Source organism: Pseudorca crassidens, chromosome 1 (assembly GCF_039906515.1).
Source record: "Pseudorca crassidens isolate mPseCra1 chromosome 1, mPseCra1.hap1, whole genome shotgun sequence".
NCBI classification, from domain to species: Eukaryota; Metazoa; Chordata; class Mammalia; order Artiodactyla; family Delphinidae; genus Pseudorca; species Pseudorca crassidens.
Window position 1 is genome coordinate 148,930,295 of NC_090296.1, and position 25,983 is coordinate 148,956,277.

The 25,983-nt window shown below is 53.1% G+C and overlaps 1 protein-coding gene across 4 annotated transcripts in view; it reads right to left on the bottom strand.

Annotated features, from left to right (window-relative positions):
- Window positions 1-3,398: 3,398 nt before the first annotated feature.
- Window positions 3,399-25,983, bottom strand: part of CEMIP (cell migration inducing hyaluronidase 1) — a 163,705-nt gene continuing 141,120 nt past the window's right edge. For all 4 annotated transcript variants that reach the window (XM_067698608.1, XM_067698605.1, XM_067698611.1 and 1 more), the window contains 11 exons: window positions 25,628-25,663; window positions 25,393-25,548; window positions 22,441-22,621; window positions 20,864-21,079; window positions 17,461-17,672; window positions 16,306-16,491; window positions 12,336-12,540; window positions 12,053-12,139; window positions 11,268-11,425; window positions 8,062-8,162; window positions 3,399-6,379 (listed from right to left, as the gene is read on the bottom strand). In XM_067698608.1, the coding sequence (XP_067554709.1) occupies window positions 6,252-6,379; window positions 8,062-8,162; window positions 11,268-11,425; window positions 12,053-12,139; window positions 12,336-12,540; window positions 16,306-16,491; window positions 17,461-17,672; window positions 20,864-21,079; window positions 22,441-22,621; window positions 25,393-25,548; window positions 25,628-25,663 (1,666 nt within the window). In that variant the 3' untranslated portion in view covers window positions 3,399-6,251. The remainder of the gene's footprint in view (window positions 6,380-8,061; window positions 8,163-11,267; window positions 11,426-12,052; window positions 12,140-12,335; window positions 12,541-16,305; window positions 16,492-17,460; window positions 17,673-20,863; window positions 21,080-22,440; window positions 22,622-25,392; window positions 25,549-25,627; window positions 25,664-25,983) is intronic.

Sequence of the window (25,983 nt, forward strand, 5' to 3'; positions counted from 1 at the left end):
GTGGAGAAGTGGGGCTGTTCTTTTTCTCTGCTTCCGCCTTGCTTCCCACTCCACTTCTCCCATCATTCCCCATTCCTGCTGGCTCCTACCGGTTTGGGGCACAGAGAGGGGGGATTAGAGGAAAAGGGGTAAAAAGTCTTCAGTACTTTGTGCTATTGCAAACTGTCCTTAAGTGCTCTCTGTTATGGCAGGTGTTATGGCTCTTTGGCACGGGATGTCTTCTGGTTTCTTCCCAAATGCTCCCTTACCCACTTGGATCTGAGCAATACATTTCCCAGCTGAATACGGGTGGCGCCTCTTCCTTTTTCAGCTCCTGCCTTTGGAGATGCCCCATAGCCTCTTTCTGCCAGGTATCCCTTCACCTGAGCAGACAGCTGTTTGGGGCAGGGTCCCTTCAAGCTAGCTTACTTGCGCTGAGCTCCACATGTGCTCTTTAAAAAAAAAAAAATTTTTTTTTAATTCATTTTTTGGCTGCCCGGCTTGTGGGATCTTAGTTCCCCAACCAGGGATCGAACCCACACCCCCTGCCGTGGAAGCTCGGACCGCCAGGGAAGTCCCTCCATGATGTGCTCTTGATGCATGGAAACCTCATTCATCCTTAGCCAGCCAGCGGGTGCAGGGGCGTTTACCCAGAGGCTGTTCTCCTGGGAACCTTGGGCAGCTCCAGCCTGCATCCACCTTCTGTCACCCCAGGACGAGGGCAGAGGCACCTTCAGCCTCTACTCTCCCAAATGACAGGGAAGTAAGACACCAGAGACTTCTCATCCCCAGCTCCGGCAGTGGTCGGGTGGCCTGTGAGTCTGGGGGCTCAGTAAGCACAGAGAAGTAAACTGTCAGTCTCTCCCTACTGCAGATACTCCCGGTCTCCCCACGAGGGGTTCTGTCGGCCCCCCTCACTTGCTTAGGGACGAGCCCGTAAGAGAGGGGAACCCCCAGAGCATACTCCACTCTTCTGAATTTCCTACCTTCCTCTCTTTTCTTTTCTTTTTTTAAAGTATGATTGATTTACAACATTGTGCTTGTTTCAGGTGTACAGCTAAGTGATTTGTTTATACATATATATCTCTATATTCTTTTTCAATTCTTTCCCATTATAGTTTGTTACAAGATATTGAATACAGTTCCCTGTGCTATACAGTAAGCCCTTGTTGTTTATGTTATATATAGCACTGTGCCTCTGTTAACCCCACACTCCCAATTTATCCCTCTGCCGCTTCCCCTTTGGTAACCATAAATTTGTTTTCTATGTCTATGAGTCTGATTCTGTTTTGTAAATAAGTTCATTGGTGCTATTTTTTTCGATTCCACATGTAAGTGATAGCATATGCTATTTGTCTTTCTCTTTCTGATTTACTTCACTCAGTATGATAATCTCTAAGTCCATCCATGTTGCTGCAAGTGGCATTACTTCATTCTTTTTTATGGCTGAGTAATATTCCATTGTATATATGTACCACATCTTCTTAATCCATTCCTCTGTCAATGAACACTTAGGTTGCTTCCATATTTTTATGGCTGTCTCCATGCAGACAGGGGCTAGGTGTGCTCACCTTGTCACGTAACAGCCTGGCAGTGACTCCCCTGGGCGTCTGGTGACTGTTGAAGAGACAAGTGTGGGAGGGGCCCCCAAGTCCATCCTCTCTCTCCACTCTGGGCTATCTCTTGCTCCGTGTGCTGAGCTGGCTACAGTCTCCTGTTGCTCAACCAACACTTCCTTTGAGCCTGGTCTCCCAATCCTCCCAAATGCCTTTTTGACTTCGCCGACTGAACCAGCGGGCTGTGCACTCACTCAAGCAGCGAAACTGCTGGCGGAGGCGTCACGAGGGACCCCCTCCCATAGTCAAATCCAGGGGTCCCTAAAACCTGCCCAATGTCTGGCCAACCCATCTTCCCTCTCAGGATTGCTCTCTGGTTTATGCCCGGCCATCCTCAAGCCCACACCTCTGGTTACTTTCCCTGCCCACAGGCTGTGCCTCTTATGAAAAGGCCCCATCCCTCGTCTGACCCTGTCTCCCAAGCTGACTCCAGTCCCACCTCTGCTCCCTGACCCCTGACCACTCCAGCTGATAACTCCTCCCTGCACTTGGAGCTCTTACACACCACTTGCTGGGCGTGAGGACTGCAGGGTCCCCACGGTGCTCCTTTATGCTCCTCTGTGCTGCGCCAGCACAGAGCAAGTGCCCAGCAATAGCTGTTGAATGAGTGTACAAATGTGAGCTCTCCCTCCAGGTGAAGTTTCTGGAGGGCAGGGCCCGTGTGCCTGCCACTGCACACTGACCTAGGATGCTCAGGCTGCTCTGTCAGGTGGACAGCTGGCCCTCCATATCCGCAGGTTCTGTGTTCGCAGATTCAACCAGCCGCGGATGGAAAATACTACACAGTCAGAGGCTGGTTGAATTCCCGGATGCAGAACCCACAGAAACAGAGGGCAGACTGTAAGGGATTTGAGTATCCTCGGATTTTGGTATCCATGGAGGTCTTGGAGCCAATCCCCTGCGGTTACCGAGAGACGACTGCATTTGTTTATTGACAATTTGATAGCACCAGTCTGGTGCCAGCCGCTTTAAGTGGACTGAACACACACACACACACACACACATTAGGAGCATAGATTTTTTAAAAAGTCCAGTGTATGAGCCCCAGAAGCTTCCTGGAAATCATTAAGAGAAGAACTTGCTTTGTTGATGGAAATATTTTATATCTTTCCTGTCCCGTATGGTAGCCACTAGACATGTGGACTATTGAGCGCTTCAAATGTGGCTAGTGCAGCCAAGGAACTGAATTTTTATTTGTATTTCATTTTACTTAATTTCAATGTAGGTGACCTCGTGTGGCCAGTGGCTGCCTTGCTGGAGAGCACAGCTCTAAGACCCTCCCATTTAACCCCGTTCTAAGCTTCTCACTTTCTCCTCTCCAGGCCCCCCGAGCCCCTCTCACCTCTGCCCAGGTGCTTCTGCCCCTGTTGTCTGGCAGCTTGATTTGGACCTATTTCTCCACCTCAGTCTCCACATTCTTCTCAGATACCGTGTTTGGCCTCTGACCAAACTGTGCCCATGAGGAAGAAACAGTCTGGCTTCGAGTCCAGACTGCTGACCCCTGGCTTCCCCTCGGAGAGGGTGCTGCCCTGACAGCTTACTGATGGCTTAGGAGTAAGAAGGACGTAGTGCATCCTGGTTGCGGCCAGCCACATGAACGACATCTTCACTCTCCTAGGACCATCTCCACCTGCTCTCGTGGGCGCCCCCTTAGGGCAGGACAAGGTAGGACTCTGACACATGAATAGTTCTTGGAAGTGAGAGGCAGATGCAAAGGGAGGTTTCCTCAATCTTATTTTCTGTAACTCTCTGGCTTAAAATGAGGCCCACTTTAATGGAAAACAAAACACGCAGACAGGTGGATGATATCCTTTGTATGTTTACTATGGTACAGCAAGATCTTCCAAACCAGAGCTGATACCCTCTGCTGCAAGCAGAAGGCCCTGGGTACACCCCTTTCAAGTGGTCCAAAGGACATCCCCAAACATGACATTTAAGACAATTCTTCATTTCTCTGACAATGACTTCTCGAAGTGCACACAGAATAAATAAATAGAAAATATATCTTTGTTCATGGTGACGCCTACAAGAAATGTTTACAGACAAAACACACTATACATCTAATTCCCGAAAAAGGACCAGCTATTTCGGCAACAGGAAAAAGACAAGCGTTTCAGAGGAGTGTTTTTTTTTTTGTTTTTTTGTTTTTTAAAGGCCTAACTCATTTTGAGGCTTACAGACAGAAAGAACAACAAGAACAATTTTCTAAGCAGTGAGAAAATTTGTGCTACCAAGAACATGCCCAGACACGGGCTCTTGGTGAATGGTTTAGGAAGGAAAGTTTTATGCACAGATCCTGCACTGTTAGACATATGTACAACTCTGAGGATTTTCAAATAGGTATTTCTTTTTCCATGAACTGAACCAAAGACAGTCAACATTCCTGGCCATCTGAAGTGATCACATCCTAAGTGGTTCACAGTATGAGACCCTTGCATTAAGAGTTTAGGAAAACTCAACAGAACTATAGACAAGAACGCGAGGTCATTGAACTCTCCTCCCCATGGCCTCTGACCTGCCTGGAAGAGGTCCTTCCTGGGACCCGGGCCTTTGAAGCTGCCAGGTCTTAAGCGGCAGAGTCCCACCGTCAGGTCCTAGCAGCGAAAGACCTGTCTAGTGGGGGAGACCTCTTTGGCAACTGGCTCAACCTGGGCAGTGAACTCTTGGGCTGAGTCTCATTGGGTGCAGCTGGGCAGATGGTGCCAAGGAAGGAAAGAATTTGTGGTCGGGGCAGGAAAGGGGACGAGACCCAGAGCGACCCTGGTGCCTCATGAGGGAGTATAAGCCACAGATAGAGTTTTCTTTCTCTGGAAGCTCTCCTGCTCTCTCCAAGGTGGGCAAGGGAGAGAGCAGGTTATTAGGCAGTGACTGAGAGGGCCTGGGGTGGACCCAAAGCTCTTCAGATCCCGGAGCCACCTAGCTGGCTCACCGAAAACGTGTCTGCTGGGCGCGCCTGCAGACCTACAGAAGCAGGTAGCACCAGTGCGGTGACCGCAGCTGCTGGGCGCCGGCTCGGCAGGGCAGGTAGTTTGAGCCAAGCGGAGGCTGCAGGACCTCCACAGCCCAGAGGAGGGCGCCCTTGTGCAAGCAGAGGACCAGGAGAGAAACAGTCATCGGCCAACTCTCTTTCCTATTCTGATCTTCTTTCCCTTCAAGGGGACTTGCCCCCGTTTCGCGAGGCCACTCAGGCCGGCTGTTGAGGCAGCGTGGTGTGGCAGTAAGTGCGGCGAGTGGGGCTCCCGTCCTGGCCCTGCCCTGGCCGTGTGGTTCTTCCCCAGCTTGGGGTCTCATGTGTCCCATCCATACAACAAAGGCTTTGGACTAGGTGTTTCCTAAGGTCCTTTCCAGCTCTGAAACCCCAGGCTCACTGAGGTGTGAGTGTGTCCGTGTGGGCCTCCGCGAGGGCTCTCAGGGCCCCCGATGCAGGAGCTCCCCTTTCTCGACTTGACTCCACCCCCTCTTGGAGTGGTTGGTGGACCAGCTGACCCAGTGCTCTGGCCATAATGAGCTCAGCCCATCACCCCCTCTGATGCCCGCTTCTCTATTACGGGTGGCCAGCAAGTCGAGGGCAAAGGGCGACTTTGAAGTCACCCATCTTCGGCAGATGTGGGCAGGAACCACTCCAGAGGCTGCCTCATCTCCGCCCACCCAAATGCCCCTGCCCTTCGTTACTGCAGGAAGCTTCCTGACCACCTGAGCGCGTAAGCTCTTTCCCTCCGGGAACTGCCTCTGACCTCCTCTTTACCTCTCTTGGCTTTCTCCGCTTGGCATCAGAGGTACACACGCCCAACCACCTGTTCCACCAGACTGCGAGCCCCTTGCCTTAGGCAATGCTTCTCACCGCTCCATCCTGTACGCCCGGAGCACCCAGCATCATGGATGTTGGCTGGAAGGAACGTTCTCACCTATTGCTGGGTTCCGGGCACAATGTGAAAAGCCACAGCATCGCAGTTCTGGCATCTCAGAACTGAAAGGACCTTTAAAGGTCACCTAGTCCAACTCCCAACCTGGGTGCCAAAGCCTCCTGAGAGGTTGAACCCCTCCGGAGGCAGGCTCGCCCTTCTCCGAGGGTAGCCGGTTCCATCTTGGTGAACGGAAGACGGAATCCCGGTCTGCACGCCAGCTCCGAATCCCGCGGAGGTCGGTTCTTGCTTACAGGAATGAAGATTTCCTTAGGACCAGGGCTCTTCCTCCTACACCGACCACCCTAACGTGCGTGCTGGAGAGCATGGGGATCTGTGGACGACCCAGCGCCCCCTCCAGGCTGCCTCCCAGCTGGGGCAGAGCTCCCGCCAAAGTGGACTTTTGCTGCCAGCGCAGCGCAGGTCTCCTCGTACGGTCCTCACACACACACACACACACCCCACCCCACCGCAGAGGCACAGATAGGAGAGAAGCACCCAAGAGGCTGCAGGAAAGAGAAGGTTTCCAGCATCAGCAACACTGCCCCTGGGGCTGCAGGTAGACACTTGAGTGAGGGCAGGTGACAGCACCAGGGGTCTCTGATACCCTCCCCTTGGCCCATCAGGGCTGACATGTGGCCTTCCCCAGCAGCTGCTGGACAGGGGCTGGGGGACCAGCCAGGCTGCCCCAGGCAGCTGCCGGGAGTCCATCGTCAGAGTCCACTGGAGGGCAGCGCTGAGGTGGCAGCGGTCCTCACAGCTTCTTCTTCCTCACCACGGGGACGGGCACAACTTGGAAGATTTTGGCATGGTGGTCCTCAGTGTCCAGAGTCACCCAGGTGGGCCGGAAGCTGCCCTTGAAGCCAACGAATGCCATTTTCTCTGAAAAGCAGTGACGTCACATGAGCAGAAACTTCACCAGAGCATGGCTATATGCCACCACCTTCCAGGCTTCCCCATCGCCATTCCCCTGCCCGTACCAGGCACCCTCTCCTCTAGCCACACTGGACTGTCCGCCCCCCGGGAAGAGCTTTGTGGCCGGTTACTGGTGGTACCTGGCATTGGCTTGTACGGGGCACACAGGGTCTCACCTGAGCCTCCCAGCCACCTGTGCAGAGTGCTCTCTGGTTCCCACAGGAGACCTCCCGGGAACCCCAGCCACCTTGGAGCTGACCCTACAATTAGCAGCGAGTCTCTGCCCGTCCCTGAAGCCCCGTGTCCCTGTCAAATAATGGCATGCATCTACGAGATTTCTGCCCCAGCTCCAACGTTCTGTGGCTTTAGAAGGGATTTGTGAGAAGTGGAGGAATTTGCCCAAGGGCACCTAGTAGATGGTGCAGCCCAGACCAGAACTCTAGACTCCGGAGCCCCACGCAGGGCCCTCTGGCTCACAGCTCGGAGCTTGACCCCGTCCGAGGGACTTGGGGGTCCATGTCTACACTCGGGAACGGCCCAGCCTGGCAGGCAGCACACACCCGTCACCACTGGGAAAGTGTCCCTTGACGTATGTCACCTTTATGTTCATCAACTTTTGGCAACAGGGTCTGAATTTAAAGGACAGAGGCCCCCAAATGCTTTCAGGACCAGGCTGGAGAAGACGCTTCTATTTTCCTTGTGTTCTCTTTTGGCTCGTTTGAAGGACTTTCACTGTTCCTGATTTTTCTCTGAGAGCTGCCTGGGATAAGCGTCCCACATGATAGATAGGCTGCTAGCTTTGATGTGTTTTGCAGTCGGGATAGCATGGCCACTAAGGATGGCTGGCTTTGGATTCGAAAAAATAAGGATCCAAACTCTAACCTTAAATTACTTAACTAATTCTGTTTCTTCACCTTAAGTGGAAATAACAGTACCTGTCACACAGGTTATTAATGAATAACTGAGATCGTTACTGGATGTGCAGCAAGGTGCAAGGCTGAGCATTACATGGTAACTACAACGGACATTATCATTATTATCTATGTGGAGCGTTGCTCGGCCTCGCCTCTCGACCTCCCCCAGGACTCTCCCATCACAGTCTGCAGTGACGATAATAAAATGCTGACATTTCTGTCCTGGCTGGCGTCTTCCCTAAGGGGTCTGTGCCAGGCTTTATGGCAGAAGAGCTGTGTGACCTTGATTCTCAAATGAGATTCTCAAATGAGAGCTTTGCCAACTGCAAAGGGCTGTACAAATGCTGGCCATGAGCTGGGAAGCTGCAGAAGACGTAGGGCCCCTGGCCGATTGGAGTAGCAGGAACTGGGTAGGAGGGTCAAACTGAGCCACTTTTCTGCTGATACTTTTGTGGAAAAAAAAAAGGGCCACCTGCTGAGTCGACAGGTGAGCAGCTCGAGCAATTTCCTTCCGGTGTCCGGTCACAAGTTGGAATGCTGCTGCTGCGGGGCAGGAATGGGGACAAGGCGGCCTCTTGCCCACACACACCTGCAGACCACTAGTTGTGTTGAGGATTCTGAGACCCCACCCAGGTCTGGGGGGAAAGTGGTCTGGTCTCAGCAGCAGGTAGCAGCAGCCTGTGCCCTGGGCATCTGGATTCACGGTCAGGGTAGGGCCCCGTCTACACCCCTTACCTTTCAGTTTGAGGCCCTTGTCTGCTCCGAGCTTTTCCAGCACTCGAGTCCACGGGCCTCTGGAGACGTATCTTCCCTTCGATGCCATGAGAACTATGGAGCTGAGCAAGAAGGGATGGATGAGAGGACTGGACGACAAGCTGGATGCGGGGGTTCCCTGGGAGGGATGCTGGACTGTGCCTCGTGGGACTCGAGCTAGCAGTGCCCAGAGGCCCGCCAGGGACTGGGGAAGGGCAGCCCCTCCCGCGTGCCGAGCTGACCGGCTCTTTCCATGTGATGACCCACATCCTGAACGCCCTCCCACACATCTGGCTGCGGTTGGTGCCTGTGGCCTTCTCTGCGCCTGCTCTCAGCTCCCTGCTGCTCCCTGTCTGTCCCCACAGAGGACAGAGCAGGTACGCAGAGCACCCCATCTGGGGGCCAGCACCTACGACAGGGCCGGGCACACAAACGACCGCGGCACGCATCTCTTCACTTAAATATGCAAACCCTGTTTGCGCAGGACAAGATGGAGACGTGGTGCTGGGAGAAGCCAGAGTGGGGAGTCACCCTGTGCTCGGAGGAGGATTAACCCCTTAGGTTCACACCCACCCTCTCCGCTCAGGCAGGACGGTGTTACCGTTCCATTTTACAGAGGGGGTGAGGGAGGCAAATAGTTACCAAGTATCTGAGAGGACCTGCCAAAGGGGAAGCCGTGCCTGGTGCCTGGGCGGAGGCAGAGGCCTGGAGCAATGGGCATGCCCAGCCTGAAGGTCCTGACTTGCAAAAGCCCAGCTTGGGAGCAAAGTCTCCATTCCCCTGCCCTGGTTGCATTCAGGCCAAAGTGCTGGGAAAACAGCCGCCGTCGTGGTGGCAGACTCAGCCTGCTGGACCAGACGGCAGGAAGTGCACACCTCCCCCAGGAATAGAAACAGGGGCAGAGGCCCGACTGGGGCTTCTAGTTTGCAGCTCAGAGGAATCCTGTAACCACAGACCACAGTCCAGACATGGAAGAACTGTATAGGATTCTGGAAGCTGTTGTTACCCCCATTTGGGTCCCATTGGGAGCAGAAGGCAAGCTCTTAAAAGGCAAAGAGCTTGGGTGCAGTAAGAACAGAGGGGAAGCGAGCTGGGGACTGCATCTGGCTCTTCAGGGAAGCAGAGGGATTTGTGCCTGTTAAGGAGACGGGGAGCATCGCAAACACATCCTCAACTTTGGATTCAGGCTCTGTTCCCGTTCAGGAGAAAAGCTAACATCCCTTTGGCTCAGTTAAGCCTTCTTGCTGGGCTGGACTCAAACAAAGGTCATGCCCTCCAGACGGGGCTCCCAGGGGCAGGACAGGGAGACAGAGCTTCTCGTGCGCCCAGCCTCCTGACAGCACCCAGAAGCTGCCTGCACACTTCAGGTGTCCCTGTCTGTCTCGTATGGGCATCTCGTGCCCTCCAAGCCCCTGATCTGTCAGCACGGAGGTCCCCACGGGGTGGCTGGGCAGAGACAGCCCCTGGGAACCATCCCTGAAGGTTTGGGTGCGAGCAGTGGCAAGGCTGGCCCTGTGGAGGGGGTGGAAGGGGGGGGCGGCCTGGCTTGGGCCTGCGGTGACAGTGGGGCAGGACCTGCCTTGCCCCATCTACTGCCGCTTTCCCGGAGGTCAGAGCGGGGTCTGGTGGTGCCCAATTCCTATCTGGGTACCCAGTGCCAACCCAGGGCACGGCTCACACCAGGTACTTGGCAAGGTGCACCAGGGCCGCAGCACGGGCTGAAAGCAGCCCTGCATGGGGTAGTCCCACGCCTCTCACCCCTGCTTCTAAGCAGAGCAGCTCCGCATTTCAGTTTCTGATTCCAGGCTTCTGCATCCTGTTTCATTTCCAGAAAAAGTCCTTTGGCCCCAAAAGGCATGAAAACTAAAAATCTCTAAATGATCATGTATTTCCCCAAACTGGCAAATCTGGTCCTTCTGTATGAATCTGCACGTGAAAATGTCAGGCTAAAGAAGCTTGTGATGGGGGAAGAGAGTGGAGACAAAAGGGGGTTAAGCAGAACCCCATTCTTTGGAATCTCACCTAAGAGTCTAGTTCACGTCATGCCCATCGTGCGGCATCTCGGAAGTAGTACATTTGTTTTCGTCAATAAATATTTACCAAGCACCTCCTATATGACAGGTACCACGTTGAGCGCTTAGACTGTCTGCTATGCCAGGTTGTGGCTTTGGAGTGAATTCTCCACCCATTATACTAGGAATGTAAATAGGAGTTAGATATGGTCCCCACATCAAGAAGTCCATACCCTAGATGCGGGAGTAGATATGTCCACTGGTCCTGTGGGTACGGGGGGTAGGTAGAACTTTTTGGTTGGATTGGAAGAGACCTCACCAAAGAGGTGATATGTGAGTTAGATTTGGAAGGTGGAAGGGGAATTACCAAAGATTTCTAGGAAGGACAGGAGGTACGTGTATTTAAGAAGCTCAACCCCCCAGTATGGTGGGTGGATTCGCGAGGGGGAGGCTGGACAAGGGAGCCTGCTGGGTGACTGCCGACAGTGTGGGTGGCAGACAGGGAGGCCCCAGACAGAGCAGCGATGCAGAGGATGCCGCAGGATACCTAGCAGGAGAGCAGCGATGCAGGTAGGGTTGACAGGATGTGGTTATGGGGCGTGGTGGTGGTGAAACAGAAGAAAGACAAGAGCCCCAGCGCGATGCCCAGACTCTCATCTAGCTGCCCGGATGGAAGATGATGGTTTCACCAAAACGTGGAAAAGGGGAGTGAGAAGAAAAGAAATGATGAGAAGTCAGTTCCATAGCAGACATCCAGGTGGCATGGTCCAAGTTGCAGTTGGATTAAAAGTATCTGGTGTTTCAGAGGGAGGTCTGGGCTGGAGATTCCCAAAAGCCACCAGCATTTGGATCATACTGAAAGTATGGGAGGGGATGAGCTCATGCCGCGAGAGTGGGTCATGATGGGGGCACAGGGCCAGGGCAGGCTTCCCATTTGTAGCTGGGTAGACCGTCCGCCTCAGCCTGACCTACATTCACCGTGGCCCTGGCTCCAAAGGGAGAGGCCCCAGGCAGGGAAGCTTCCCAGCCAGCACCCATGATGTGTGGGCAGACCGTGGACACTCCCCAAGCCTTCTCAGACCGGACTGTGCTGAAGGTCTCAGGGACAGGGAGGGGGACTTGGGCGGGGGTCTGCGGCGCCACTGGCCGGTGCCCGGAGCAGAGGCGCACACTCACTTGTCGGGGATGGCCAGCACGTAATTGAAGAGCTGCCACGGGATGCCCTGCAGGATGGCGGTCCTGAAGCGGGCTTGGCTCACCACGCGCCCTTGTCTCCCGTCCATTACCACCACCTGGATGCCGTCCTCCGAGCTCGGGTACTTCTTCCCATCCACCTGCAGACAACAAGCAGCGCACAGTGTGATGCAGGGGGTCCCAAAGGCAGCAGAGCCCCGAGGTTCTCCTGCCCCGGGGGGTTCCCACGCAGACTCTGAAGACAGAGGTCACCGGTGCGGCCCTTCAAAGCATAAAACTCACTTCAGTCGGTTCTTTGCAAACCTCTGTAGTGGACTGAATGACGGCCTCCCCCAAAGATATGTCTACTGCAACCTGTGAAAGTGACCTTATTTGGAACTAGGGCCTTTGCAGGGGTAATTAAGTTAAGGATCTTGAGATGAGGTCATCCTGGATTTCAGATGGGCCCTAAATCCAGTGGCAGATGTCCTTATAAGGACTACAGGCAGAGGGAGGTGTAAGGCTCTGACACATGGGGGAGAGACCATGTGAGACAGAGGCAGAGGTTGGAGGGACGCGCTACAGCCAAGGAACATCCAGGGCTGCCGGCAGCACCAGAGGCTAGAAGAGGCCTGGAACGGACCCTCCCTCAGAGCCTCCAGGGGGAACCAACCCTGCCAGCACCTTGACTTGGGACTTCTGGCTTGTGAACCGCGAGAGGATAAGTTTCTGTTGTTTTAAGCCACCGAGTTTGCGGTCCTTTGTGGGCAGGGGTGAGGGTTGCTTACTTCGATGTAGGCAAAGTCGTTCATTAGGTGGAAGAAGCGCTGCTTGGCACTTTCCATCTTCACCTCCAGGAAGTGGTCCTTGGTCGTCTGCAAAGTAAACAAAACCCAGTGTGGCCGTCAGGTTTGTGGAGTCAAGTGTACGGCCCGATGGGTGGTCTTCCCCCTCACTGCCCCCGACCCCCGGTCACGGGAGACGGTCTAAGGAGCGGAGCAGATGTCTGGAGAGGACGCTGATGGGGTCTGGGCCCCCTCGGAGGGCCCGGGCTCGCTGTCGGCCACTCACCAGCTGAGAAGCAAAGAGCTTCTTGGGCATCGGCACGTCCACGACGGCCCTCTCCGCGAACTTGGGGTAGGCTGTGGCCGCGCAGTTGCTGACGCCGGCGTTCTTTGGAAGCAGAGCTTTAATCTTTATTCTCTCACAGCCTTTCACAGAGCAGAAGGCGAACTTCTCCCTCTCGTTCTGAGCTTTCAGCTTCAGGAAAAGCAGCCTGTGCACAGGAGCAGAGCGGGTGGTTCCCTTCGGTGTCCACACCCCCCTCCCCCACCCCTCCTCCCCCAAAGGCATTTACCCAGAACTACGTGCTGGCCACAGTGATTACAGCCGGTGGGCCCTACAAAATGGATGGGTCTACCGCAAGGTTTTTTGGGGTTTGTTTTTAATTTTATTTATTTTTGGCTGCGTTGGGTCTTCGTTGCTGCGCGGGGGCTTTCTCTAGTTGCGGCGAGCGGGGGCTACTCTTTATTGCGGAGCACGGGCTCTAGGCACGCGGGTTTCAGTAGTTGCAGAACGCGGGCTCGGTAGTTGTGGTTTGTGGGCTTTAGGGCCCAGGCTCAGTAGTTGTGGCTCACGGGCTTAGTTACTCTGCGGCATGTGGGATCTTCCCGGACCAGGGCTCGAACCCGTGTCCCCTGCATTGGCAGGTGGATTCTTAACCACTACGCTACCTGGGAAGTCCTACCACAAGGTTTTATGTGGCTGGAGAAATTAAAAACAAATGCATTGAAGAAAAAGCTAACACTGACACTTCATTTTCTGAGCACGTACTCTATGCCATGCTATGCACATGCCGTAAACTGACATATTATCTCATTTAATCCTCAGACAATCCAGTCCAGCAAGCACTGTTATCATCCCAATTTCTCAGATCCCAATGGCTCAGAGAAGTGAAGTGACTTGCCAGGACCACACAGCACAAAGGGGACAGAGCTGGGATTTTCCATCTCAACCCTGTGCCTGGTGAGGAAAATGCTCACCAAGGGAACGTGTGTGAATGTGAGGAGAAAGTGGGAAGCAGAACTGGGCGGGCCATCTGGTCCCTAGGGCTTGGCTGTTTCCAGCACAGGAGCCCAGGAAGCCCAGCTGGGATGACTTCCTGAAGATGCCCTGCTTCCCTCTCAGGAACACCTCCACTTTGTTTGAGTTCACTCGAGTGGCTTTACGTTTCTTGACATCAAGCAACCCCTGAATAGAATATAGTGTTCATGTGGAAGAACTGCTGGGGGATCTCTCGCCCCAGCTGAGAACAGAGCTTCTTCCTCTGCATTCCATGCTCTGCATGGGGCGGGGGAAGCTTTGAGCTGCTTAGGAGGAAGCCCGTTCAGTGGTGCCTGTCATCATTTCTCCACCAGAGGCTCCCACACAAGGTCAGAAACCACCCCAGGGGACAAGGTCATGAGCAAAATCCCAGAAAGAGACCCAGAGACTCTGTTCCTAGGGCTTCTGCACAAGACTATCAGTATTCAGGTTTCCCCGCTGTCATGGTATATCAAATTATCCAAACTGGAGGGCACTAGAAGACCATCTAGCTCCCGCTCCTTATTTTCCAGACAGCAGCTGCCCTCTCTAATCCTCACCTTCGACATGGATGTGTCCTAGTCAGCTGGACTGGGAAGCCCTGGCGTCAGTAAACCTGGGCTCAAATCCTGGCTGTGACCAGGTAGTATTTCAGAGCAGCCCTACTGATGGCCGTGCACCTGAATACTACGCTTATGTATAGCTTAGCAATACCTCGCTTAGGGGGCATCTGGCAAACTCCAGGACACGGATGAAATCACCCGAGTGGTTTTTTTTTTTAACCTCGAAGGATTTACAGAGGTGACTCAGGGTGTGAAATATATTTCACACTTCGGGACCCCTTCACTTGTAGCCTACTTACTTTTTATTTTACCCCCAATTATAACAAGCTGCTTATCAAGTGTCCTAGGCCATAGCAGAATAGAAGGTAGCCATTGAAAGCAGGTGCTCTGAACGTGAGTAAGAAAGAGCAACACATCTGTAAGGCAGAAAGATCATGAAAACAGCCCAAGAATTCACAAAGCCCAAGACTCTGGGCTCTTGCACAGGCAACAGACATCCCGTAACCCAGCCCACAGTCCCTAAGGCTACCATTGAATTAAAGCGCAGCATAATAATCAACAGGTATGCTTAACTAAGCTACCAACAAAACGGTTGAATTAAGCAGCAAAATCTGCTTAAAGGGGAAAAATCGCAAATTTTTAAATGTGTTGATCAAAAAGGTTCAACTCGTTCAGTGGCCGTTTCCGTTTGAAAAATTCACACCTTTGCAACATCCCAATTCTCACGATCCTATCGATAAAAGAAGAAATCGTGCACAGGTGGTGCTATGAAGACTTTCACCTTATTACCATTTTTAAAATCATAATATTGATCGTTTCTGCTGTTGTATGAAGGATATTTAATTCCCCCTCTGGTTTTCACATGGAAGGGTTTTTCTAAACACTCCTGGCCCCGGCCCATCCCCTCACTGATGTCTTCCCGGGGGAAGTGGAGTGACTCGTGTGGTTGCTGGATGGGGGTACATAGGTCAGCCCGTAGAGAGGCGGACTCCGGTCTGCTCCCCCTGCACCCTAAGTTTTGGGAGTTGGGCGCTGAGTGGGGAGGACCCCGGTTGCTCGGGGCTGCCTGGGACTGGGTAGGTGCACTCGGGGACAGCATTGGGAAGATCTGTTCCCCAGCAGCTCCATCATCAGTAGGACAGACAGTTCCTTCCTCACCTGCTGTCATGCCTGCTCCACCACTGGCTTAGAACTAACGTGGGAAAAGGGGTGCTGCTTGCTGCTTCACCAACCCCAACATTATTCTTTTTTTATTTTATTTTTTTTGCGGTATGCAGGCCTCTCACTGCTGTGGCCTCTCCCGTTGCGGAGCACAGGCTCCGGACTCACAGGCTCAGCGGCCATGGCTCACGGGCCCAGCCGCTGCGCGGCATGTGGGATCCTCCCGGACGGGGGCACGAGCCCGCGTCCCCTGCATCGGCAGGCGGACTCTCAAACACTGCGCCACCAGGGAAGCCCCCCAACATTTTTACTTACGCTTCTGACTTTCAAATTTGAATTTTCCTTTAATCAAACCGAGAAAGCCCTACCTTTATAGATATGTCTAAGCATCTTCTATCTGTCTCATTACCCTTGATTTCACTACAAGAATGGAAAAAATGGCCATAAAACAGCCCTTTACCCTTAGTCCCCGGAGGGCTGGCTAGCGACAGCTTCACCGCTTTGGAGACGTGCTGGCATTCTGCAGATGTCAGAATACTCTCTTTTCAGGGGAGGCGACCAAATGGCTCACTGTCTCCGGGGACAGTACTCTGCCCCCATTAGATCCCTGCTGAATAGAACCTAGTGCAGTTCAGCAAAAGGGGGAGGATTTTGGTTACGGATAGGTGTGAGCTCAAAACTAGCCGCGCCAAGTTTGTGCGGTGTCCCTGGAGCAAGGCATTCCTATTTGTCCTGTCCCTTCTTTGACCATCTCTATTTTTTTTTTTTTTTATTTTGGCCGCACTGCGCGGCACGCGGGATCCCCAACCAGGGCTCAAACCTGTGCCCCCTGCAGTGGAGGCGGGGAGTCTCAACCACTGGGCCGCCGGGGAAGTCCCTGCCCATCCCTAAATTAGGGATACTATCATCTGCTCCGACTGAGTTGTATGGAATTGAGGTCCTGTACCACATTTTCTCAGTTCTAAGATTCACTGCTTTCACTTTTTTCCCCCCTGAAACAGGTATATGCACTACAATCCATGTGTATATTAATAGAGCGCTTACTTTACTCCCAAAGCGTCACAGCTTTAAAAATGTCACTGGTGGATGACACAAGCTGTCTGAGAATAGAAGTGCCTAGGAAAGGATCCTACGTTAACCGGCACCCACGGCACGGCAGGTCTGAGGATTATTGGAAAGGCCGGGGGACAGCATGAGAATGACCACTTTCCTGCAGCCAGGAGGGGGGTCCTCACCCAGAGTCGTCGTCCCAGTAATAGTGGCTCTTGCCAGGGTAGCTCTGCTCCACTTTGTCCATCTGCAACGTCCTCACGAAGATGCCCGTCTTGGACGTTTGCTTCAGCAGGCGATTGTGAACATCCGAGAGGATAGAAAAGGTGGTGCCCCGGGGGTAGCAGAGCCCCACTCGAATCCAGTCGCCCCTAGAATCGGAAGTGCAGTCAGGTTACAAGCGAGGATGTCCAGGCCACAGGGCCTCCCCGTGTGCCTTGGCCAGAGACCAAAGCGTTCTCCACCAAACGGCGCTTCCACTTTTCAGTGGGAACTTTTGAAAGAAGGCTTTGCTGTTGGTAATGACTGCGTCACAAAGCGTTCAAGGAGAGAGGGAGAAACGGTGACTGCAGTGAATGAGAGGGGGCGGTGGGGCGTCCCCAGGGCCTGCATTGGGTGCTCTGTGTGGATCGTTGGCTGGGGGAAAGAAAAATGAATGTTCTTTCAATAGGGCTGGAGTGGAACAGCCAGGATCTGTAAGACCTGGATTCAGCCCCTTCCCGGTCCAGCCTGACTGTGGGGCCCATTTCAGCTCTTTGGGTATCATTTTCTGCAACTGATGTCTGTCTGTCTCATGGGACTACTGTGACAAGTTAATGATGTGCATAGAAAATACATGAACGTAAATACATGAAGCTCTCTCCAGATGCCCTCAGCTTAATCCCTCTACCTCGCAGAGCCTTGTTCCCGCCCCCTTCCCCCCCCATAAAACGGTAACAAAAGCCACCAGGGGTTTTTGACCGTGTACTGAGCCCTTCGTAAAGCCAGGTCCTGGGTGAAACGCCTGCCAGACACTGTCCCACTCGATCCCCATTGCAGCTCTGCAGAGTGAGACTAACCCCATCTCCTAGATGAAGGAACTAAGGTTCCCAGGGGTGAGACGCCCTGCCCGGCGTCACCCACGCCCAGAACGGGGGCTCAGCCCAGGTCTTCTGATTCTTAACCACCGAGTGATGTCACGTCTAGATCCATCCTCGTGCAGGGATGACGTGGGCGAGCCTGAGGGTCTGTGAGCAGGAAGCCCGGGGCTTTGCAACGAGGCACCGTTATCACTGCTGCTTTGAGCTCAGCCAGAGCAGCTGTCCCCATGTCACACTGCTCCCGGCCAGGCACCCACTCACTTGTTGAAGTTGATGAGCCAGATTGTGAGCTCGGCAGGGGCCGTCTGGTCCCAGTGGATGGTGTAGCCCTTCCGCAGGGTGATGACGGGCTGGTACTGCTGGTAGTGGGTGCTCCTGGTCAGAGCCCCCTCCAGGTAGAGAGGGTGGCTGGGGAAGTCATTCTTGATGATCTTCATTCGCAGATTACTGGTCTTGTAGGCCTGAATGTACATCTTTTAAAGCCCAGAGAGGAAACACACAATGAGGCAATGACAAGGGATTATTCCAAGAGCATCTGGTTAGCATCTGACTACAGACTACGCTTGCAAAAGGACTTTCTCTTCACAGAGCCCTTTTTAGAAAGCTTGAATGAAAGAAGGCCAAATAAGGGGGCATCCCTTTCTGCTGGTGAATGCGGCCTGAGCCGCACTGTGCAATCCAGCTAACGCTTTCTGCACATCTCCAAAAAAAGTGTAGAGGAGAGACCAGTGGCAACTTGAGGGGAGTCTGCTTAACAGTCAGCGAATTTTGGAAAAGGAGGGGTATCAGGAAAGAGGAGGAAGGGAGAGAGTTTTATGACACTTCTGCTGCAAATGCAACTCCCCTTTAACCGGCTGCTGTCCTGTCTGTATTTGAGAAAGAGCCTGATGTGTTGCCTACTTCTCCCTCTGATTCTCAGTGTCTGGCCCGTGTGGCCAGACCATGTGGCTATCAGTGCACATCGGGGGAATGAATGGCATCTCATTTCAGAGACAAATATGAAAGCAAGACTGTCAGCCACTGAGTCCAAGGGACAAAACAAAAGAGCCTGGATGATTTGGGCCACCCTTGGTTTAAAAGACTGTGTCCTGATAGAGAACAGACCTGTGGTTGCCAAGGGGAAGGGAGGGAGGGAGAGGGATGGACTGGGAGTTTGGGGTTGGCAGACGCAAACTATTATATTTAGAATAGATAAACAACAAGGTCCTACTGTATAGCACAGGGAACTATAGTCAATATCCTGGGATAAACCATAATGGAAAACATATAAAAAAAGAATGTCTATATGTGTATAACTGGGTCACTTTGCTGTACAGCAGAGATTGGCACAGCATTGGAAATCAACTCTACTTCAATAAAACATTCGTTAAAATAAATAAAACACTGTGTCCTGTTTTAGGACCTGTCCCATTTCATCGGGTGACATCCCCGTAGCTGTGGCCAGGAGAGACCATCGCATCAAGATGCAATAATGTTGTGCCTTTGGAAAGAAGGGGTTATCTTCCCCTCTAGTTGTATCACATATAAAATGGGAAGAGAAACTTCAACCCTGCCCTAGTATGGCGGTGTCATGGGTATAAGAATTTAAAGGTATAGTAAAGCCTTTTGTAAGCTGCAAAGTGGAGGGAGGAGATAATTAATAATAATTCACCAGTAGCCAGGTATGGTAACCTGCAAGCTCTAACTAACAATCAGCCCTTTTCGGCAGAAAATCAGCAATGTATCAGAAAGAAAGGGTGGGAGGGAAGCTCAGGATCAAGGCTCCACATGGGATGTCTCGCCCTCGAATCAGGGATGCTATAAGGCCCGCAGTGTGCCTGCAAGCCTTAAGGGTTTGGTCAGCCTTTAGTTATTCAGGTCATGACCCCAATCTGTCAGCTCCCTCTGACTCTACTTCCCTTCTTATCTGCCCTAGACCATCAGGTCAACCACTCGCTCCCATAGCATCAAATCCCTTGCCCTGCCCACCCGTGCAGCAGATGCCTCGGCCTGGATCATTCCACGGGTCCGCCTCCTCTGCAGGGCTCTGGAGCAGGGCTGAGAAAGTCCTGCAGCCAGGAGGAACGGTGCCCCTTCCATGCTCCGTGTACAGTCTCCACTGGGTTTGCAGCACCACCTGGCACTCCTTCCGCACGCCTCTGTCAGCATCTTCCAGTCTCCACGGCACCTCTTCCCAACCTGATCACTCTCTGCGGGCCACCCAGCTCAGGCCCACTCTCTGCCCTCTCACTGCATGACCTCCCCTTCTACTGTGGAAAGAAATACGCTGGACCTCCCTGCCCCGGACCCCTGCCTTCCTCTGTGCCCCCCTCCCGCTACCAATCTCTCCCGCCTCCACTGGCACCCGCTCCCAGCACGGCCCCGCCTCCAGGGGCCCACCTTGCCCCCCATGGCCCTTCCCCTTCGCTGGCACTAGCCCCCTGCCCCATCCCTCCCCAGACCCGAAATCACTTTTAGCTCTTTTCTCTTTCTGGGGGGGGGGGGGCTGTGCCTCAGGGCTTGTGGGATTTCAGTTCCCTGAGGGATCGAACCCAGGTCCCCTGCAGTGAAAGCATGGAGTCTCGACCACTGGACCACCAGGGAAGTCCACCTTTCTCTCTTTGCTAATGCCCGGGATGCTGCTGCCCACAGCGGTGAGAGGAATGCCTGCCTGCGGGACGGTTGTGAGGATTCCTCATTCCTACGTTTTCCTGCCCCTTGGGGGGTCACTGGGCTCATGCGCTTCCCTCCTGATCTGACAGCTCTTCGTTTCCTCGGGGGCTCTCTCCCCTTGCTCATCTAGTCCTCAGCTCTCCTTCCACATGACACCAGTAACAATACTACAGTAACTCATGTTTTCACATTCCAGGCACTGACTCAGCCCGCTGTCCCATGTGGCCACTGGGCACTGCAAATGTGGCCGGTGTGGCTGAGGACCCCAACTTTCAATCTCATTTTAATTAACTTAAATTTCCAACCAAAAGTGGGGTAAAATAGTTTTCCAGCTAAATAGTTAAACATAGCTTTATTGTTTTGGTAGGACTAGCTTTTACTTTAATTGTAGAAAATTCGAATCCAAACTGACTGGGCTATAAGTATAAAATATGCAGGGAGTTTCAAAGACTTAGAACAGGAAAAACATATGAATGTAAGGTGCCTCATTAATGATTTTTTTATACTGATTACATGTTGAGATGATAGTATTTTGAATATATTGAGTTTAACAAAGTATATTATTAAAATCGATTTCAGCCATTTCTTTTGCCTTTTCCACGTGGCTACTAGAACATTTAAGATCACCCGGACGGCTTGCACTGCATTTCTGGTGGAGAGGGCTGGTAAAGCACTCTATGTGCTCATTAAAAGGGTTCAACTATTATCCTGATTTTACAGATGAGGAACTTGACACTCCAAGAATTTAGGTGACTTGCCCAAGGTCACACAGTTACTAGGTGCCGAAGTCTGACTTCTTTTTCTAAGCATGCTGCTTACGAAGTGTTTTCACTTGGACTTTTTGAAAATCCTACTGGGTTACCAGAAAAAAAAGAAAGGAAGAAGAATGAAGAAGAAACCTATGTCCCTTTGTGGCCTGGCACAGAGGCAGGCACGCAGTAGGCTCTCACTCAATGCTTGTCCCGTGAGTGAGCGACTGGTGACACTGAGGGCGTGCGCCCTGCATCCCCACCTGTGCGTAGCGCCCGCTGCAGATGGTGCCTCTCCAGTCCGGAACGTTGATGCAGTCTGGGTGCCGGACCAGCCAGTTGTCGTCCTTGGTGAGGTAGGACCCAGGGTACTCGGACACGGAGCCATCCACGTCATGGAACACCGACGTCTTGTCCCCGTCCATATCCAGCTGGTTGAACCAAGGCCCAGGCTCTCCGAAGAACACTCTGGAAGTAATCTAAACACAGCCCAGGAATGTGAGGCTGGACCAGAAGGTGAAGGGAAGCAGCAGCTGTCGTCAGGCCAGGGCGAAGTTTCCGATTTCCAGACGTTACAAACCAGCCAAACCAAAGATGCTCTGGGGCAGCACAGGAAAGCGCATGGCTGACCTCTCGGATGGAGCCAGAGACACAGCCAAACGTTCACTGTGCCTCAGCTCTCAGACCCAGCACGTTATTCTGGCCTCTGCTCGCTGGAGGGTTGGCTGCTGTGTGTGACCCTGGAGAGAGCTCTAATACGTGGCTCAAAACACTGCAGGGATGGGGAGGCAGGCACAGGAGTGTGTGCGTGTGAGAGTGTGTGTGCGCGCGTGAGTGGGTGTGTGAGTGAATGTATGTGCGTGAGTGTGTGCGTGTGTGCGCACGCGTGTGGGTGTGAGTGAATGTGAGTGTGTGTGTGTATGTGGAGAGGGAATGAGGCTGAGTGGCAGTGAATGTATGAGAAAGTACATATACATGTATAATAAACGCACACACACACGACGCATGGCTATGCGGGAGAGAGAACGTGTATGAGAGTGTGCGGCGTGTTTCAGGAGGTCAGTCTTTCAACATGAGCCCTTGGAGATTTCCATGACTGACCTCTTTCAGGCCCTCGGTGGCCTGAGTAAGGAAATTCAGTAACTTGAGTTTCACATCTTTTCGCTCAGGCTGCCAGGAACTGGGCAGACAGGCAGAGGGCAGGAGCAGAGGGCTGGAGGAGGAATGGAGGTCTGGGCAAGCTGTAACCCAGAGAAAAGGCACAGGAGCCCCGGACCTGCCTCGTCTCAAAGCGCAGCCCTTTGTCCTGACCTCCTCACCCCCGGCTCCTAACTTGTTGGCTGCCTAGGGCTAGGAGGGCCCTGTTTATGTTCCACTCTCCGGGAGAAATTAAACAGAGCATCTTCAGCAACGATTCCTTTGGGAATTGCTGGGGGGTTTTTTTGTTTGTTTTTTTTTTTCTTGTTTTTTTTTTAGATGAATGGTGCTAACTGAAGTGGCCCGGTCACCAGACTCGGTAGGTTGAACCCAAGAGCCTTGGAGGACCAGAGCCTCAGAACCTTGAGGGCAGTGGAAAGTTCCTTCTGAGGCTTGGGTGGGTTCTGAGCAGGGTGAGGGCAAGGGGGCATTTACCCAGACTTGACCTGTGGGGCAAACTACACTTGTACTTTTCCAGTTTGGATGCAGACAGACCTGGGACGTGGCCCAGCCTGCTTGGAGAAGAATGTTCAACCCCTGCGGTGGTGGCAACGGCTCAAACTCCAGGCCCCGCAGGGACTTGTGCATCACCGCCCGAGGTCTGGGTTTGCCGGGAGCTCACCCCGGTGCCTCGAGGACTCACCGGGACGTCCTCAAAGGCAATGCCGGTTACGTTGTTATGGGGGCAGCTCTGCCAGGCATTGTTCAGGCGGAAGGCCAGGGCGCTGGTGTGCCGGCCCTCCAGGGCTGCAAACTTGCGGAAAGTGCAGTTCTGGATGTTGATGGGGCCGTCGTAGAACTGAATTCCTCGGATCGGGAAATTCCTATGGAGTTAAGCAAGCCAGATGTCAGGCTGATTGCCATGCTGTGCCGCAACACTGTTCACACCCTCCGAGGTGGATGGTAAGAGACCTTCTGGGTAAACCATTCCTGATTCCCATCCCCCAAACTCCCCCTCTAACAGAACATTATTGAGGCATTAATTAATTCACTGAGAGAGCATTTATGGACACAGTAAATGTCAATAAATGATTACTGGATGAATTATTAGATGGATGGATGGATGGATGGAGAGATGGATGTCTAGCTGCTGGCTTGGGGTTTGAGAGACGGTCCTCTATACAAACATTTCCCCAGGGCTTCCCTGGTGGCGCAGTGGTTGAGAGTCCGCCTGCCGATGCAGGGGACGTGGGTTCGTGCCCCGGTCTGGGAAGATCCCACATGCTGTGGAGCAGATGGGCCCGTGAGGCATGGCCGCTGAGCCTGCGCGTCCGGAGCCTGTGCTCCGCAATGGGAGAGGCCACAACAGTGAGAGGCCCGCGTACCGAAAAAAAAACAAAAAACAAACATTTCCCCACATATTCCCATCCTATGAAGAGGCATTGGATAAATAAATATTACCGGAGAGAGCCAGTATCGTGTCCCTTGGGAGAGTAGAGCCATTACTCATTATCGCCTTGGTCTCAGTTGCTATAACAATTTAATTAGATTAAGACCCAGATGAGCTTTCTCTCTGTGAGTAAGCCTTTCGATGGGCAGTACGCTGGGTTTGGGAAACTAGGGAGAGGAAGGACACAGAATGGAAGGTGATAATGAAACAGAAAAATAGCTGCATGGTGATGTTTCAAGCATCCCTAGAAGGGAGGGCAGGCCCCCTTGGGAGGGCAAGACTGTGAACTGCCAGGGGACCCCTAGAAGGGCCTCATACCCCAGAGGCAGGGAAAGCTGGAGGAAGAGGCAAAAGGCCTGGAGCTGGAGCTATAGGAGGGGCTGGAGGAGAACTGGGGACTTGGAAATTCTGCCTTCGGCCCAGCAAGGGGGCAGGGTGCTCGAGATGCCTCTCTCCTTTGCCACGGACTCCTGAGCAGGGCGTGGGAAACAAGGGCCTAGGAGGGGCTGGCTGGGCCGATCCTTTTTGGGCCTGGCCCCAAAGCTAGGCTTGCTCGTTCTTCAAGCCCGATGTTTATGCTTTTACTGGTATCTCTACTTCTGGGTCAGGGCCTTCTCCTTCCATGGTGAACATAAAGAAGAAAGGGCACAAAGAGGGACAAGCAGAAAAAGGCAATCTATGGGGAGCAGTCACATTCCAGCTGGTCCCTACTTCAGCGCTGAGCTCCCCTCACCAGATACGGTTCCCTGAGGAAGGGCCTCGTGGCACCAGTCTCGGCAATGTCCCTGCAGCACACGGTGTGCCAAGGGCTTCTGGTATTTCTGTATTTTTATATTTGCAATTGATGAATGTCGTCGCCTTGAATCCTGGCTCTCACGGAGTGGCGCCATGCATTTTTCCATTTAAGGTATTTTAGGGACAGCCCGTTCTCACTGGCTCTATATTTAAACTGTGTGCTTACTCTACCCTTGGACCCCGACCCAGGCCCATACGGGATGAATCCCTCACGATCAGGACCGTGGGGTCCTGGGCTCCTGCTTACAAATGCAGTTTGAGGGACCTGCCTGAGTCTGACAGAGCTGTCAGGCCTCCATAAACAAACTCACCTCTGGAAGTCGTCAGAACGTTCTGGCCCTGGGGAGGCTGGTAACCCTCAGCAAAGAAACCCAAATATGCAAACCCAGCGTTGCTCATAAAAACGATCTGAAGGGACGGCTATACCGCTCAGGCTAGACAGGAACAAGGGCTTCTGGATTACTCATGCCAAAGGAGACTGTGGTTCTCTCTGCAAACTCTTTTCCAAGATACCCATCCCACGAGGGCTGGGAATTCAGGCCTATGTCCTACCTGTAGAGGCAGGAAGGACATATTCCTAGAGAAAGAGGGAAAAGCTCAGAGGGGCAGAAAGGGCTCATCTTAGCCCGCTGCTGCTTGTGGCTCTCTGGCTTGAATTCCTGTCTGAACAGAAACACCATCAGAAGGAGAGACTTCCTCACCACTGACCCAAGCTGCAGCTTTCCGAGGAATTAACCAAGTCCCTTTGCTCCGTTGGTGCGTCCGCTCTCCAAGTCACCCCCTCCCTCTCCAGCCACCTGCTTATCATCCAGCAGCAGAGAGCCTGTGACCCTCCAGGACAGGCACGCTCTTCTGCTGTTCAACAAACCTGACTGCTAGAAAACTCTTTCCTGCACAAAACCAATTCTAAGCCTAACACAGAGTGAGTTTCATCCTGTAGGCGCACAGCAGCCCTGAGAATGTGTGACAGCATCTCCCGGGCTGTTTCCCCACGTCTAGTCCCAGCCTCTGGTTGAAGATCCCAATCTGTGTGTGACTATCACCCTGCCACCATCAGAGGTGGATGAGATGCTCCCAGTGGGGGTGCTGTCCGAGGAGAGAGGAAGCCACGGTCGCCCATCCTGGACACTAAATTCCCATTAACGTAGCTCAGAACAACGTTTTATGTTTTGACAGCTGTGTCTCCCTGTTGACTCATATTCGACACAGTTTTTTTGACTTCTCTCTCTGATTCTAGATTTCACCCCCCTGCTGGTTAATCTCCATTGTTTCAGTGATTTCTCTGACCAGTAGAGGACAGAGGAATTCATAGTCCACAGGTAGAAATCACATCCTAGCATCTTTCTTTCCACTGCTGTCGTTTAGGTTAAGCCACGCAGAACAAAGAAGCTGCCGTGCTTGCAAACCTACTGGCCTATGGGGAGGGTCCTTCCGCTGTGGTCCAAGCCACCTGGGCCCCAGATCCTGTTGTCCATCATCTCTGTCCCCACGTTGCCACTCTCGCCAACAAACAAGCTGTTCTTGACCTCCTGCTTGGAGCCATCGTCATACGGGAAGGTCCCACCACTGTGGAGAGAAGATGTCCGGAATGAGACGTGCAGAGACAGCAACCCACAGGGTGCCAAGGGCAATAACTGGCTCTTACCTGGCCAGGGTCAGGCCAATGCCATTGTCTGCAAACCTGGGGACAAGAGCAGACAGTCAGTGAAGTCGTGGAGGGAAGGACTCCTCCCTGCCCTGGTGTCTTACCGTGGATCCTGTGTAGGGGAGGGGTCTTTGCATAAGCACGGGGTTTGCTCAGGGAGCAGGCTTACACGTTCTGTGTAATGGGATCGCCTAGATCCCCACCCACACAGTGTCTGACTCCAAAGAGAAAAGAGTGAACGCAGGGGCTCTCAGCGTTTGGTGCAACGTGCATTAGCAGCGTTCAGACTGGACTCCATGGGCCTCCCTCTCCAGCCCACCCCCACCTGTGATTCCAGGGCTCAGTGCGATACTGGA